Here is a 17,718-nt window from a genome sequence, read left to right on the forward strand (position 1 = left end):
CAGAAAAGAACTGTAAAGTCCTTTTTATTCAGCACTTACCACTGAATGACACACATCTAATCTACAGTTTTTTGGAAGCTGAAAAACTAGTTTGCATACATTCATCATCTATGTTTATCTGAATAATTTATGAAACTTACCTATATCAATGTTATCTCTTCCTAGGGCAACAAGTGAAAGAAATAGTATTTCTCTGTAAAGGCTCCTGAAATTGTAAAAAGGTCAATTTATATACTGCAATAATGTACCACAAAACAATCTATATTAAAAATAGATTGAAGCACTTAAAGATAACTTATTTTTTTAAAAGTGGCATTTTGAACATAATTCCTGATTGCCACCTCCAAAATGTTGTCATTTCTGACCTCTGGAGAATGCCCTGGACTCCCCGCATATGGACATCACTCATGGTAGGTCCTTAAGGTGTGCACTGATGTGCTGGAAGTTGCACCAAGTGCATGCAGACTGAAGCATGCACTTAAGGCACTCAACCAAATTCCACCAAATTTGACAAACAGGTAAGGAGCTTGCTGTTCTGCATTTCTACATTATCTTGAAAAAGCAGGCAGACAAGCAAATAAACACCTTGTCAATGCTCCAGCTGTTGAAGAGACCGCTATATATCCTATTACAAATAAAAATCAGTAAAACCAGGCAAGAAATATAAATTCATAGGAAAGAATTTTCACTAATTCCACTGCTAATGGAAAAAAACTTCCTAAATATGAGACTTAACCTCTCTTCTTAGCTCTTCTGTTCTCTAGTGGAAACTTAAAAACAAACAAAAAAAATCCACCCATGCACCCTAAGAACAAGTGAAGGGGTTTTTATTTTTAAAAAACCACTAATATCTAAATAACATTTAATAACAATATACACACATATATACACACGCCCTACTTGATTGCCCATCATTCAGAGGTAAGAAGAAAAAGAGAGGTGGCTGTGAAGGGGAGAGGAAAAAGTGAAAAATAGTTTCTCCAATTTTTTTCTAACTTACATTTGTGAAAGTTATCACAAAAAAGAAGAATATTACCACACAGTGATAAATTTGAGAACACTGCTGAAAAAGTGCTTTTTTCTTCAAAACGCACACTATGGAATTATAATTCATGTTACAATAGCCTTACTGTTGTCCAACTTTGCTCCAGTTAGGCACGTTCATATTCTTACCGCTGTCTTTTAATATGTGGCCATTTGTTCAATCTCTCCAATATTTGACTCATTGGTCCATACACATCATTCATCTTAATGCTTTTCACCATACTTCTCAAGAGCTCCTGATTAAAAGAGTCATCGTCTTTTTGCAATAAATGGACCATTGGGTACTTCTGGGCTGAAAAACATGAGAAATGCTGTAAGAATAAATATATTCTTGGTGTAGCAAGTAGAAAGTTGTTAAAAAAAGGTGGGAGGCTACACAAACCATGAAAACATTGACATATGTGTAGTGAACAAAGAACAATAAACATCAAGTCAAAATAATATCAACGTAAGAAACACAGAAAGCGCACAGGAGAAAACTCAACAGCTGTAATGGGTCATGAGCTATTTTCAGGCATATGATCCAACACTGGCAACAGAATTCTTAGTAAGCAAGTTCTAAAAAAAAGAAAACAAGCTATGTGGATGAACTGTCAATATAAGTTCAGTGTATCACTGAAACATATTCCTTCTTATTCCTCCCTTCCCAATGAAGAAAAAGCCACTGGAGGATACTGGTCAATGATTTGAAACGGATATGCTGGAAAACTAAAGTTGTTCAAGCAGTTCACTGCTAAGCATACAGCCACCCTCCCTCTCTCCCAAAACAAGTCACACAAACTTAGAATAGCAACACCAAACTTAACACTCACTCTCAAACAAAAGAGTGCGATTTTGACCTGCAAGACAAAAAGTAGTATGATCAAAAATCAGTTATGTATCTTTTGTAACTATCCACAAAGACATCTTTTTTCAATTTTCATTTTGAACAACTGAAGGCTATGTTTTGTTCTTTAAAAAAAAACACCAAAAACACAAGAAACAAAGCTTACTCTGAGCATTCCACAAAATATACAGAGGCTGCCTTGGATCCTGATGCAATTTCATATTGTCCCATAGCATCTGAATAAGAACATATTTACTGTCCTCTGACATACAGTTTCGTGGAATCTGAACAGGAGAATGCATACATAAAGATATTTTATTACAAAGTCATGACAGAGGACTTCTGTATTTACAGTATATCTTCACATCTATAGACCTCATGGTAAAAAGCTTTAATATTAAACTGCTGTGAAACCAGAGAAAGCTAAATCTGAACAGGATGTCAGTGACATAGCGAATGAGTATTTTGCATATCTTCCTACAGTCCTAAAATCATAACTTCCTCCTCCTTCTACTGCTTAAATAGTCATCAAACTGCAATAAAACCAACTAGAAACTTATCATCTTTGTAACTGAGGATCACAAATTACAGTGTGACTAGTAAGAGCTAAACACCCCACACAAGTACTGCTGAGCCCAAGTTCCAGAGTTATGCATGTTTTCCTTCAGTTGATACATTCTTTACCAATTCAGAACTGGGCCCAGCATATTGTAAGACACATTTCTAAGAGTTACTGAATTATCTAATGATTTCCTATATGGGAAAACAAGCATTTCTCATATGTCAATATTTCCTATCTGATTCCATACCTTGGAGTTCTTATTACAGTGCTCAGAAGAAAGTATTAATCCTGGTAAGTTGCTGGGCAAGTCCAAGCGTCTGAAATACCACACCAAATTCCAGAACACAATAGGATGATGATCTACAAAGTCTGCCACTGTTATTGCATGATCCCCTTCATTTTCAAGTAAGCTCTCAAGCTCTTTCCATACCACTAGAGGACTGAGATAAGGAACCGTTATAGGATCAGGGCTAGGTAAGCACCATTCTAGGCCCAAGGAATCCTATGGTAAAAAAGAAAAGATGCCATTAGTTGGAATGTAACTATCTTTACAAAGTCTTATGAATGCTTTTGTTCCCTGTGAGACACATCAACATCTAAAAGCTACAGCTAATATTAGTTTAAATAATAAAACCTAGTAGTTCCTGTAATTTGGGATGGTTAATTCTGTTCTTCTAATAATGCTGTTTCACATTTCTCTAATCTATTGCACACTTAAAAAAAATGACATTTAAGGTAGAAAAACTACACACTGTTGGTCCTTGCAAAGTAGCAGGCAGGCTACCAGTAGGAATGATATGGCTGATCATCTGGTTTTCTTTCTCATCTTCTTCCAATGGACCAAAAGTACTGATACTCCTTGCCACAGGGTGACTTGTACATTCTGACCCAGAGGTATTTTGTCTTCTTCCTGAGGGGATCTGGATACTTCTGGCACAAATATTGTCATGCTGCTTAGATTTGCTGGGGGGCGGGGAGAGGGGGGGGAAAAAAAAAAGGTTAAGAATCTCAGCTTCTTGTTTTACTCTGAGTGCTCAAACATGTACACAGACAGAAATAAACCAGAAATAATCAACCTGACACCCCAAATTCTACCTTGTCAGCCACCACACTCATTCACGTTACAGTGCAAGTTTTATTCCCCCCTTGCACCGATAATGAACACAAACATCCTCAAAAGAGTTCATAAAATTTGCAGAATTTGCAGAATTAGACGCCTCCATGAATTTTTATATTAGGGATGAAATGGTAAACACCATGCTGAAAAAGCATGATGTGGCCAACTCGGAGGTAAGGGAGAGGCAGCACAGAGATATCCTCTCAAATCAATTTCTCCTCTTCAGAGAGTATCTTATTAAATTTATTTCTGTTGATAAGGAATACATGCATATCCACAGGGAACTTGAGTAATTTCTATGCAGAAAATGCAGGTTTACCTATTTGAATTTATATCCTCTTGAACAGACATTAGAGATGTAGCAAGTCCAACAGTAGCTGCAGTGTTACAGGACTTCCCGCTCTGATTTGAAAAAAGTGATGGGAACTGCATGTTTTCTGTTGAAGGGCTGGACTTCAGAAAATAACTGCAGGGAAAGCAAAAGCTTAGTATTATCTAAAACAAAACAAAAACCACAATTATGAGCACTCAAAATTGAGGAAAATTCAAATAATGTTATTACCGTCCAGGTCGCCGAAGATCTCTAATTTCTATGCTTAAAAAAGGCAGAAATAAATTGCCACAGAACGGACACGTGGTATTGAGATTTGAATCATCTGCTGTCCAACCTGCCATGATTTCTTCATCATGAACCAAACAGTCACAAGTTCGACATCGCGAACAGCTTGAGATGAGGACCTGCAAACAGCAGATAACAGAACTCCACTATAACACATTCTCAAAACTACTCTTCTTTTACAAAGCAGTTAAAACTATAGCCAAAATCTTTGCCCTTAGATGAACACTACTCACCACTTGCATACAAGTTCAGCCACATATCTGTTCCCAGGCTTTAGGTTGGAACATATGGGTTTAAACTTACGTATTTCAGAAAAACTATTAAATCTTAAATCCAAACTGCATTAGCAGACCCTGATATGGTAAATGACTGGAATGAGCATTGTCTGACAAAATTTATTAAATGCAGATCTTTGTTCTACTGTAGCAAGTAGACTGGGATCTGGAACTATGCTCGTGAAATAAATATACTTTAGCTAAGTGGGTTAGGTGATCCTTTTATGGCTTCCCAGAGTAAAACCAGCCAGTTATTGAATAATATTTTTATTAACAATAACATGTCATTTGTAATCTGTTTGCAAACATAATAGTACAGGAATATTTATGCGGCTACATAAATTATTCTTAGAATTTAAACACTTTTCTGTACTGACTGCCAGTATAATAGAAATGAGGGGGGGAAAAAAAAAAGAGATGAAAACGACCAGTCATTAATCCGAATCTACTGAAACAAATAAACAAGAAAGAAAAAAAAAAAGAGCCACCCAAACCCAGTGTGACAGTGAAAAGCAAAATGATCTTACTAGAAGCTACAACAAGAAATAGCTAGTTACCTACTCTGTATTTTTAAATGTATAGTGCTATTTAAGACATGGTATTTTCACGTTAAAGAAATTTAGCTGCGCAAGGGATTTAGATGCCTGAATTCAATGGCATCCAATTCTCAAACTCTTGAGAACTGCAGCTTTAAGGACCAAAAGATGTGACTGCAATAAAGACATTTCTAGAGCAGGATTTGAAATGAAACCTACTCTGTCTCACAGAAATATTTATCTATCTTTCAGTGCATTAGTTTTAAGCTTTGAACTTCAACAGAGATTCAGATAGCATTTATATTTAAAGACACATGCTTTTAGTGTATCAATTAAAATCAATAACTCATCCTGTACCTCCATAGCGTAGTTTTGAAACACACTGGTACTACTTGTACTGCAAGAAGATATCAACTCTGATTTGTCAGGTAAAGGGAACTTTGAAAGAGAACCTATTAACAGAAGAAACCCAAAGTATTAGTTATTCAGAATATGCATTTTTAGTAGACTTTTTCTGGTCAAACAATACAGCAGTTATAAAATGTGTGATGGAAGATGCAACAAATCAGATAGACAGAAAGAAACGTGAAGCTGGAGTGTGAGGCTGCCATCTGCCCAGCACCAACAACAGCAAAAATAACATCTACCAACATAGAATTTCCATATGTTCAGTTTACTTCTTTTACAACAGTTGGTAGCTTGGAAACAAATTTTACAGATTAAGTAATTCATACCTACACTTTCTGTCTGGACAAAAACTAGGGAAGGATAAGAGGTGCTGCTTGTGACTGCAGGTATCCCTGACCCTTCTCTTTGCCACACTAAACGAGCCAGGCTCCCCTCAGCCTCAGGATGCCCCAGTCCCCTGGCTGTGATGGCAGCCTCCATCGCCCCTCTCCAGTTCCTCCACATCCCACAAACTAGGGACCCAAATCTGGACATACTCTTCTAGGTGCTAAGCGGAGGGATCTAAGTAGACAGATCTTCTTTCATCCTGATCCTGCTTAACACACTGTACTCTATAATGACAGTAGTACAGGAATTAATATAACAGTCATTACCAATTATCCAGCACAGATTAGGGAAAAAAAAAAATAATACTACAAAGTCAGTCTGATAATCAGCTTCAACAGTGCCTTATAGAAAATGATAACAATTTTCCAAAAAGGTTTTTTACTACTTTTAGAAAACAAAAGCAGACTCATAAAGTTACCTTTTGAAAGTTTTTATAGATGTTTTCTGGAGCTGTACAGCTTACAAATAAGATGATTACATGAATACTGAAGGACCTAAAGGGTCTCTTATTTGCATAGCTGTAGCATCCAGAAACTTATTCAGGGATAGGATGTTACTGTGCAAGTTACTCCACAAGGAAGAACACCCAGAACAAGGTTCTACAATAAAAATATCCATAGGTATGGACATATCTGTATGAGTCAGTCAGTCTCACCTCTGTGCCTGGGAAGATCATGGAACAGATCCTCCCGGAAGCTATGCTAAGGCACATGGAGGAAAGGGAGGTGATTTGAGACAGCCAGCACGGCTTCACCAAGGACAAGTCCTGCCTGACCAACCTAGTGGCCTTCTATGATGGAGTGACTACATCAGTGGACATGGATAGGGCTACAGATGTCATCTGTCTGGACCTCTGTAAGGTCTTTGACACGGTCCCCCACAACATCCTTCTCTCTAAACTGGAGAGGTATGGATTTGATGGGTGGACTGTCCGGTGGGTGAAGAATTTGGTTAGACGGTCGCATCCAGAGGGTAGTGGTCAACGGCTCAATGTCCAGATGGAGACTGGTGATGAGTGGCATCCTGCAGGGGCCCGTATTGGGGCCGGTACTGTTTAATATCTTCATCAATGACATTGACAGTGGGATCGAGTGCACCCTCAGCAAGTTTGCAGGTGACACCAAGCTGAGCGGTGCGGTTGACATGCCAGAGGGACCTGGACAAGCTTGAGAAGCGGGTCTGTGTGAACCTCATGAGGTTTCACAAGGCCAGGTGCAAGGTCCTGCACCTGGGTTGGGGCAATCCCTGGTATCAATACAGGCTGGGGGATGAAGGGATTGAGAGCAGCCCTGCCAAGGAGGACTTGGGGGTTCTGGTGGATGAAAAGCTGGACATGAGCCAGCAATGTGCGCTCGCAGCCCAGAAGGCCAGTCGTATCCTGGGCTGCGTCCAAAGCAGCGTGGCCAGCAGGTTGAAGGAGATGATTCTGCCCCTCTACTCTGCTCTGGTGAGACCCCACCTGGAGTACTGTGTCCAGCTCTGGAGCCCTCAGCATAAGAAAGACACGGACCTGTTGGAGCAGGTCCAGAAGAGGGCCAGGAAAATGATCACGGGGATGGAACACTTCTCCTACAAAGAAAGGCTGAGAGAGTTGGGGGTTGTTCAGCCTGGAGAGGAGAAGGCTTCGGGGAGACCTTATTGCAGCCTATCAGTACTTAAAGTGGGCTTATAAAAAAAAAGATGGCGGCAAACTTTCTAGCAGGGCCTGTTGCGACAGGACAAGGGGGAATGGCTTTAAACTAAAGAGGGGTAGATTTAGACTAGACCTAAGGAAGAAATTTTTTACATTGGGGGTGGTGAAACACTGGCACAGGTTGCCCAGAGAGGTGGTGGATGCCCCATCCCTGGAAACAGTCAAGGTCAGGTTGGAGGGGGCTCTGAGCAGCCTGATCTAGTTGAAGATGTCCCTGCCCACGGCAAGGGGGTTGGACTAAATGACCTTTAGAGGTCCCTTCCAACCCAAACTATTCTATGGTTCTATGATTCTATGAGTAATAGTTTACAGGTAGGAAAAGAAAAATATACTTCTTCTGCAAAAAGGACTAATGACTAGGATGATCCCAAACCAAGAATTATGAAAGAACAACTTCTAAAACTGGAATATTTTTGTTCAGATCAATGAATGCAATGCAAAAGCTGTCTCTTACCACACTGGTCAAATTGTTTTGATGAGCCATCATGGGAAGCTGAGCTTTCTAGACTTGTCCTGCTGAGGCCAATTCCCTTAATTTCTGATGTGGTATTCTCCTGAGGAGAAGCACTTTCAAAATCATTGCAGACATCTTCATCAGTTAGAGAAGTAGATTCTGAGTCCAGAGCTCCAAGAGATGAAACACTTGCTCGGTCTGAATTTTGATCCTGAGAGAAGAAAACAAATTCCACTAAAAAAAGGAAAGTAAAAATTTTTCTGAAAATAAGAGGCAGCCTTCTTTGTCTCAGTAAATTCAAGGCATGAACTTCCCTCCTTGAAAAGTCACTCAGCTCAGATCTGTATTACGAACAAATGTGAAACAAAGCGAGTTTCACTCAGGGTTAAATAGCTACATGAGGATTCTTTAAGAGATTCTCCAAATAAGACCTAAATAAAAACATAAACATTTTAATCCTATAACTTTTTACCACCATTGCAATAGAAGTTATCAGCAGTCGTAGGAATGCATTAGAATAGGCAAGGCATCATTGATATTTTAGTTAATTAGTCTCAGATTGCTTTTAAGCACATTAAGACAATACACCAACAGCAAACTGCATTTATTTTCATTCCCAATAAATTAAAATGGTTTGAGTTGGTAGCAGCAAAGAACTTTCTAAACAAATGACCTCGGTTCAAAGTCAGCCTTAAATCACTTTGGTAATCAATACAAGCAGATTTCCCTTTTTTTCATAAAAGCTGTAAAGAATTAAAAACATTATTGTTTATTTAAGTATTTTTTCTTTAGGTAAATAAGGGAAGGCAGGGCAGAGAAGACTGCCTTGTTTACACACTATGGTATACTTACGTTTTCTCATTAAATATACTCTGAACCCACATTAGACCAAAATTTTGTTTGATTCAGGACAATAAAATTAAGGTCCTGGAAATTCAAACATGATTAAAACAGCTTAATGCACAAGGTCTACCATGATGCATGTCATTCAAATGGGTGATTCATCACATAGGAGTCTGTGATTAAACCTTTACAAAAGCTTCTTCCTTAATTTATAGGAACTTAGGTTTTGTAGGGGAGGGGAAAAAGTAATTATAAAAATTTACCTTTGAGGATGCAGCATACATTGTAAATTTTGAGTACCACTTGCTAGCTTTCTCTGCAACCCCTTTTCCAGCAGAAAACATGCTGCTTTTTAGAACATCAAACTTAGGTGTTAACAGCGTATCCAAGTTAAATGACGGCGAAGACACAAGCGTTAATGCACTAGTTGCATCTTGTGGTTGTTCCTTTGCTGGACTGTTTGGGGAATAAGCTGGGGAGGACCAAAGCCTGTCTCTTGGCCTTTCTTCATTTTTTGCATGATAACTCTTGGATTTGGTAAGACTGGATGGCCTTGGGGAGTTCGGGGGAAGGCTGGACCTCCTACAAGGTTGGATTACTGTTGGGCTCTTTTTATTAGCATTTTTGTCATCATAGGGTTTTTGCAACTCAATGCTTGGGGCACGACTTGACAAAGGGCTGCTCATGTTGTTCATGTACATGACTATTTCTTCAGCTAAATCTCGCCTTGCAGATGGAGTAGAAACACTTCTATCATCCTCCTCATCATCATCCTCTTTCTGCTGTTCTGTCTCGGCAACCAGCAGGGACAGTGGATCAAATCCAGTTTCAACATCTGTCTTTTCAACTGGCTTTACTGGAAAGCTGCTCTTTCTTTGCAGCCTTCTAGATTTTTCACTGGAGGATTTCACTGCTGTAGATGTTTCAGGTTCTGCATCCAAGTCTTCCAGATCAAAGATAACCGGAGACTCTGTTTTATCTGTAAAACTGCAATCAAAAGCTGCATCTTCATCACTAGATTCTTTCTCCAGGCTTTCTCTCTTAGATCCTAAAGAGGAAGTTCTGATATTAAGAGTTTTTGGCCTTATGCTTTTCTGTAATGCACTAGATAGGATTTTGGCATCAGCTCCTAGTTTTTCAACAATTTCTCCAGGGTTTGCTTCCTGATTTATTCTATTTATCATGAGTCCCACTAAGCCGTCTCCACTCAGATTACGGTTCCTGCTTTCCCATGGTATCGCCCTTAAGTCAGGTTCTACTGCACTTTTATGTCTCTTTCTTAAAGATTTACTTTTTGTAACTTCTGCTTCACTGGCATCCTCAAAAGATGATGTAAACAGCAATCCTACAGAACTCTCTGATAAAAACAGACGAAACAAGGTGCTTTATTTCTTGCTATGCAAGAAAAGTAAACAAAATTACAAAAGAATGCAAATTTGTCTCATCTTTCAAACAGTTTACAACACAGAGATGGAATTCACTATGTATGTGCTAGTGGTTGAAAAGTTGAGTTGACCACAATCATAACTTTTCAGAAGGGTCAGACGATCAAACATTTAAAAGGGAGTCAATTCATACAACTCAAGAGTACTTTGAGAGACACCATCAAGAAAAGTCTCAGATGTATTTAGCTTCCTCTTTTGGAGACATACTCCATTATTAAGAGGTTTGAAAGCTAGAGACAGCAAAAGTATCTAGGAAATGGCAAAAGAAAGCAACACTTTCTAACCTGATGAATTAGAAATCGAGCCAACAAAAGGAGTTATTGTCAGAGAAATTCTCCATTGTTTTGCCAGAGCATAAAGATGCAGACTTTAAAGTATGATACTACAGTATTTCAAGCACAGCTGACAGTATTATAATAACCAGATCTGACATTACTAAAGACTTGTGAAAATGCCTGAAAGTTTATTTTAATTGTACTGCATAGAAACCTCTTGTCCATCCTGAAGGAATTTATTAGTTGCTGGAGATTATAAGAAAAAAAAAAAACCACCTAAGACCTGGGATTTTGTGAGCAGATGTTAAGTATAGCAAAAAAAAAAAAGGCAAACGGAAAATCTGGAAATGCAGAATATTCAGACACATCTCCCTGACACAGCATATGCAGACTTTAACATCAACTCACTCCCACAAAGCTGTTCCCACAAATTTCATTGGCCACTGCCAATACACCAAGAAAACACTGTAAGTTTTGTAGACAGCAGAACTCAGGCACACAACTTAGAGCTCTTGTTAGAAATGGAATATATATATATATATATACACACAAAACTGCACAAGAATCTAAATCTATTTTCTCTTCCACTCACCTGTGCTAGCTTCTGCTACGGTATTGTCAACTGTACCGTTGAGCCGCACTATGCTAGAAGCAGCTTTGGCATTACTTGAGTTCTGATAATTTAGTTTAGGTAGGCAGTCACCACTCCCTTTTGCACTCTCCACTTCGGACACTGTATATAGAAAAGGACAGACAGTTCTTCAGAATCAAAGCAACTTAATTTAAATCTCAAGTTTCCATTACCTATTAGATGCGTTATGCAGGATTAAGTGACAGCATGTTGTACATATCCCATGATGCACAGGCTGATATCTACTTGGGCAGAGGTTTTCAAGCTGCAACAACTGACCTATGGATATTTAAATCCCGACATTACTTTTATAACTGGAAGTTCCATAAGCTTCTGTACATAGAATCCAAGTAACCAGTACTTGCATACCAAAATTTGTGGTGGTTGTGGAGACTAAGACCACCCTTGTTCACTTGCAAAGGATAGGCATAAGAGTATTTTCTCCTGCCTTTGCAAGAGCTCAGGGTCTACAAGCCTGTCTTTGTCCAGATCTCATTACCCCCATCACCATGACTACACAAAAGAAATGAAGCAAATGTTGCAGTATTTATATTCACCTCTTAGATATGAAAGATGAATTCTGTTGTCAGGTGGCTACCCAAAACAGACAATTACTTCTCTAAAGGAATTCAAGCAACTTAATATTCTCAAGTTGTATTCAAAAGTGCAAAACATTTTCAGGACATAGTATTTCTATAGAGAGCCACAAACTTGTCTTAATTACGGCTAAAAAGAATACAGGCTTTCAGCAGAATTCACATTTTCTGCATCCTCAAAGGTTTCATTAAACCTAAATAACCTGCCTGCTGTCTTACAGATGTGTGTTACCCATAGTCATAAGAACATAAGTTCTCAAGCAAACTGAAGAAAAAATACTAATGCTAGAAGGAAGACAGGGGTGAAAAGAAAACACTGAAGTAACTTTCCTGGTTCCATATTTTCTCATACTTTTACACCACTTCCATTTGACAAGGGGATAATTAACTCAAATAGTAGGGGAAAGCACACTGAAAATTTTAAATAACGATATTATTAGGAGAACATTTATTATGAAGAGTATTTTCAATGAATGTATACGGGAATCTATAGTACTTATACATTTTTACTACACAATCTGATCTGCTATACGCTTGCATAAAGTCTATGCTGCTCAACTGCAGTTAAGGGAATCATGAGCAGCAGATGTAAAACCTGAAGAAAAAAGGTCCACAGCAAATCCAAAGCCCTTCTCATTTGTGATTATCTGCTACATTTTGAGAATTCCAGGGAGCTGAGTAATTTAGACCTCTCTCACAGACCTGCAAAAATTCAGCTGTTCTCTTATAGGATTTATAAAGAAAACAGACTGGTAGGAAAGGCTTTCCTGTAGATTATGCCTATAAAGCAATTTAATTTTTTTAAAAGACAAAAACATTAAGCTGTAATTATCATTAAGCCTTTATATTACCATTATCACTTATTTGAAACAGAAGAGGGAAAAAAGAACTGTAATTTTAAAAGTTAAACCATTAGACATCCAGAAAATTACATTTAGAGAAAAGAACTTAAGGCATGGGCATAAACTGGCATTATCACATACACTCACTGTAAAAAAAAGTCAGCTGCCCCACTTAGCTTTTGCTGAAATCCCTATTTATGCACAATGAACTAGTTATCTGTATTCATAAGATACATACGAGAACTGGAGTCACTCTCTCTCTTGTCCTCTTTTTGTTCTTGTATACCTTGAAGACAAGTTTTCCCTTGACTGGCTTCTTCTTTGAATGATGTGTTATTGCCAAAGTCTGAAAGTCCGCCTATCATAACAAGGGCAATGACAGAATGGTATTTAATAGCGTGACATTGTTAAACAGAATAAATTGAATATCCACAGTAATTCAAAGGCCTCTTATCAACTACATTCCAATTAACAGTGAACATTTTACCACAAAAAAGTGAGAAAAATGATTGGCTTACTTTTACAGTATAAACATTGAAGTGATGCTCTACAGGATGAAATTAAAGGGGTAATTTGTAACATTTCTTTTTAAATACTGTACTAAAGCACTGCTTGTCTTTGATTCTGTTGCCTGGTTTATTTGATCAGAATGTCACATCTTTTCAAGAGCTCTAAGAGGCATCTAAACATGGTTTCATTTTAGCGTAGTATGTTTCTCAGAGTTAATGCATGTAATTCTCATGGTTTTACTCTAGAAAGTAAAAAACTGAAACAATGCAGCAGCAACCATGAGTTTATTTGCAAAATAAGATTAAAATAAAAATAACTAACACCACCCAAAAAAATAATCCCTGCAAACAGTCAAGCCACTATCTGGTCATTCTTAAGACAAAACACTGCCCCAAGTGTTAACTAATATAGTCTAAATGATTGATTGATTTCAAGAACCAAATTTACTTAATACTAATGTGGCTGTTCCTCTTCCAGGTTGTTATAAAGCATTAGCACCGAAATAAAGCAAATTAACAAAGCAGATAAGAAAGTTTCTGTTCACTATAAATACTAAGTGAGCACTTCAAGTCACACACATTCCACATCCTTTGTCCAGGTCAACCTGAAGTCTCCAGCACCTTTAGGCGTTTTACTCTCATGCAGTTTATGAGAAAACAGTAAGCACCTGTCCCAGATTAAAAGGGTATGACATGGCTGAAAGTCAGCTTCTTTCCCTTTTTTCCCCTAAAGATGCTGCACTGAATCTCTACAGAGAAGGTAAAACCTTGTTGCTATTGTGAAGATAACAAAATATTCTGGAATTTACGGAAAAGTTATTGGGATTGCCTGAAGAGTCAGCATGCATTCTAGTTATGTGCTTTCATGCAAAGGCATCTCGAAAAATCAGGCAATGTCAAAAGCAAATACCATTAATTATATAAATGACAGTTACTTAGTAAAGGACTAATTACACTTCCTTAATTTACACAGTCTGAGTTGTGACCAACATCCCTAAGCTCTTATATAGTGCTTTGCACAGAAGAGTTTCAAAAAAGTGGTTTATCAGGAAGGTCAGCTTCATGAAGAACGGGCAGAAAAAGAAAATTTGTTCAAGGTCATCCAGAAGGCTAGTGACAGAGCCAGAAGTAGGACTGTAGTCTCCTGAGTCTAGGAGAAATACTCTAGCCATAAGGCCATCATATCTATTCTGTTTGTCAGGGCAAAGAGTTACTTGTACATATTTGGAATCATGGAATAGCCCCGGTTGGAAGGGACCTTGAAAGATGATTCAGGTGATCTTCATACATTTATACATGTATATTGTAAAGGTCTTCCAAGGTCAACTACAACTAAAATAACTATATCGCTAGTACTTTAAAATGTACTGTCTTGCTTTACAAGTAGTAAGTTATAAATACTGTGGAAAGTAGTACCTACAAAAAATACAAACTACAGGTAATCACCAGTATGGTAATATAGCCATTTGAACGTCACGTAAATCATTACTGGAAAGAAAAGAAAAGAAAATCAAAACTTACAGCCTCAAATATTGTACTTATATACTAGATAAAAATAAATATGATCATTTCAGTTGGTACACAGAACCTGCAAACAGTACTACAAACTCAAGGACTAGTTCTAGTTGCCTCTTAACTAACATAAAAAAAGGGGGAAAACAAAAAAAGGCAAGGCTGGACAGAAGTTTCGGCCAGTTATGAGACTGGCTATTGCATGAACTAGGATAATTATCACATCGATTTCAGGTTCCTATTTTGTCTCCATGAAGAGCTGATACAATAAATAAAGGGCAGACTATTTTGGATTCAAAGACAAAAAAGCTGTTTTTTAAAAATTATGCAAGAATTTTTTTTTTCTTCTCTAAGACTGTTTTATCATCAAATTCACAACAGAAAGCTTTTCAAAATAATTTTCTTATCAGCATGAAAATAAGAAAGAAAAGGATGTGAATACTTTACCAGGAATGGCTGTATGTGAGGTGCTGGCTGGTAGCTTTTTCAATGCTTTTTTAAACTGTGCTATTCCTAAAACAACATTTCGTATTTTCATCCATAGGAAATAGCCACCTCGATTGCTTGAAGGCCAGGTACTTTCCAAAACGGCCTATTTTGGAAATATCAAAGTCAAAGAAAGTCATCTTAAGGAACAGTCAGATGTGAAGTCATTAACTTAAATTTCAAATTGGGTTACATTGCCAGTTATAAAGTAGATTTCTAAACCTATGAAAACAAAGACAACACAATTATTCTGTCTTGTATTTCTTCCAGTTATTAGAAAAGACAGAATTACATGTGAACTGCTCCACTATTTTGCTTGCTTCTGTTTGCCCGGATAAAAACGCTTTTTTTTTTTCCCCTCTTCTCTTTCAAAAATACTTACCTTATTGTAGTAGCCATAAGTAATGGCATTAGGGTCAACACCAGCTTTCTGCATTTCAAAAAGCACTCTCACTGCTAGCACAGGCTGACCATACTGTCCACACAGTTGCATAAGTACTCGGTAGCATACCTGAAAACACACACAAGTTAGTATTGTGCTTCTATAGTCGAACATGTACTCTGTTCAGTAAAACCCATGGGCTACTTCTGGAATTCTGGGGTTGACTTATTTTACCTCATCAGGTGGATCTATTTTTTTGGTATGCATTTTTTGTAGCACATCATATGCAGTTCTCAGAGCCCTGACTTTTGAATGGCACACTTTCACATAGGCAGGAAGGCAGATAAACCAGAGGCCATAGCAGTGACGTAACAAACACCTGGACCACATCTGTGGTATGGATGAGTACTTCTTAGCAATTTTATGTGCAGATTTAATTTCCTGTAAAGAATCACAAAGATTATTTGTGTATATTTACATACACATTACACAAACCTACATGTTAAAAACTGAACATGTATCATTATACCTACAGAAACTGCATCATTAAGATGAACAACATACTCAAAGTGGGAAAGAAAATGAAAGCAGAGTGAGTGATACCAAAAATAGTTGCTGTGCAATATTCCCCTCCTAAAAATTTGCATTTCGTTAAATTTATGTCTGTTACTTTTGGTCTGCATTTTTTGTAAGAAGCATTTGAAAGCTAGAGCCCCTCTTAAAGCCCTAGACAGTGAAAAGCAATCAAAAAGTGGATGTGGAAGCCCAACAGTCTATGCTCATGGAGAACAGCGTGAAGAACGTGGAAGGTATAGGGACAGCACAGCAAATAGCAATCTGTGTACAGGGGCCCTGTACGATACGGTGTAGGCAAGAAGCACAGGTAAACATCCAAAGAACAATTGGCATGGCTACCCTATAGTCACCATATCAGTGAAGAACCATTATAGTTAGGCTGCAGCCACTACCAGTCAGTCTTTATAGCCAAACTCAAGACAAAGGCAGCAAGCTGTCACTTTCCAATGCTACAAGAATACCTGCAAGTACCTGTTTAGTTCTTCTGAACATTGGTGATGGGCTGTTGGGACTACTGGCTTTTGAGGACAGTTTGTTATTTGGTGCTGTAAGAAATCCTTCAGGTCGCTCAAACAAATCTAGTTTTAATACTGGAAATCCATTATAGCTGTAAAAGAAACGCGTCACTTAAACTCCTGTAAGGCAGTTCCAAATTAAACACGTCACCTTATAGCAAATGAAATCAATTACACAGTTGCACTAGAAGCTACACAGGAAATAGAAAACAAAAGTAAACCTTTAAAGACACCATTAGCAAAGTGGTTTACTAATCCATCTGCATGATTTCATGAGCTTGCACAAACAGTCTCTTAACCTGTTATTTCAGTGTAAGCAACTTAAATTGATAAATACATTTGCTTTCATAGCATTTTCTTTAATTAATGTGTCAAATGCATTAATATTGATTCTAGTCAATTTAAGAAAAAAAATCTGTGTGGCTTAGTCCCTAGTGAGCATCACGTGACAGAGGTTTATAAAAATCAATATGAACAATATCAAACTAAGAGATTAAATTCTATTAGATTTAAAAATGTTTCTCAGAATTAATGAAGAAACCAATAGACAAGCTCATTTGACATAATTACTAAATTAGTAACACCAGTTTTCAGTGATTCTTTAAAATGTACTCTCTTTCCAAAGAGTATCTGCAGCTTGTATTGTTATCAGTAGTAGCAGCAGGCCATTAATGGACTGGGTCCATTAATTTCAATTTTAATGTTAAAAAGTGTTAACAGCACAATGTATTGTGAGCACACAGCCAGCTTTATTAAGTATTATTGCTCCTGTGCGTACACACACACACAAAATCATTAAAACTTCAAAAGAGCTGGCACACCAGGCATTTTACATGCATATTTTTACTTGAGCAACATAAAGGGACAGGAAAAATCTGTACTTCATGGCTATCACAAGAACCTAGAAACCAAACTCTACAAGGGCAGCTGTTAGGATTTTGGCTAGCATCCTACTGTGTCCTTAGGTTACCTGTATTGTAGAGGGTGCTCTTCACCATTTGGCAGATGAGGGATCTCAGGTGGTGTTATGAAAACTGTATGCTCACTCTTGCATGACTCATCCAGCTCTATAAGTCGTGTTTCTCCAGTTTTGTCCATATCTACCTGGAGAAGTTATGTTAAAAGAAAAAGTAGTTACTAGTGTTATTGTATTTTCTGCTGTTAAAGCTATATGGTCAAGCAGGG

The 17,718-nt window shown here is 37.8% G+C and overlaps 1 protein-coding gene across 3 annotated transcripts in view; it reads right to left on the reverse strand.

Annotated features, from left to right (window-relative positions):
- Positions 1-17,718, reverse strand: part of DENND4A (DENN domain containing 4A) — a 60,237-nt gene that overhangs the window by 4,145 nt on the left and 38,374 nt on the right. For 2 of the 3 annotated variants that reach the window (XM_076348087.1, XM_076348086.1), the window contains exons 15-32: positions 17,504-17,637; positions 16,490-16,625; positions 15,677-15,883; positions 15,443-15,571; positions 15,022-15,166; positions 12,792-12,911; positions 11,077-11,217; positions 9,028-10,121; positions 7,922-8,132; positions 5,337-5,431; positions 4,112-4,287; positions 3,869-4,015; positions 3,185-3,395; positions 2,680-2,934; positions 2,037-2,154; positions 1,857-1,883; positions 1,174-1,336; positions 141-205 (exon numbers count right to left, since the gene is read on the reverse strand). In XM_076348087.1, coding sequence (XP_076204202.1) covers positions 141-205; positions 1,174-1,336; positions 1,857-1,883; positions 2,037-2,154; positions 2,680-2,934; positions 3,185-3,395; positions 3,869-4,015; positions 4,112-4,287; positions 5,337-5,431; positions 7,922-8,132; positions 9,028-10,121; positions 11,077-11,217; positions 12,792-12,911; positions 15,022-15,166; positions 15,443-15,571; positions 15,677-15,883; positions 16,490-16,625; positions 17,504-17,637 — 3,574 coding nt within the window. The remainder of the gene's footprint in view (positions 1-140; positions 206-1,173; positions 1,337-1,856; positions 1,884-2,036; positions 2,155-2,679; positions 2,935-3,184; positions 3,396-3,868; positions 4,016-4,111; positions 4,288-5,336; positions 5,432-7,921; positions 8,133-9,027; positions 10,122-11,076; positions 11,218-12,791; positions 12,912-15,021; positions 15,167-15,442; positions 15,572-15,676; positions 15,884-16,489; positions 16,626-17,503; positions 17,638-17,718) is intronic. The other variant, XM_076348088.1, reaches the window with a different exon arrangement.

The sequence above is a fragment of the Aptenodytes patagonicus genome, chromosome 10 (genome assembly GCF_965638725.1).
Source record: "Aptenodytes patagonicus chromosome 10, bAptPat1.pri.cur, whole genome shotgun sequence".
Classification (NCBI taxonomy): Eukaryota; Metazoa; Chordata; class Aves; order Sphenisciformes; family Spheniscidae; genus Aptenodytes; species Aptenodytes patagonicus.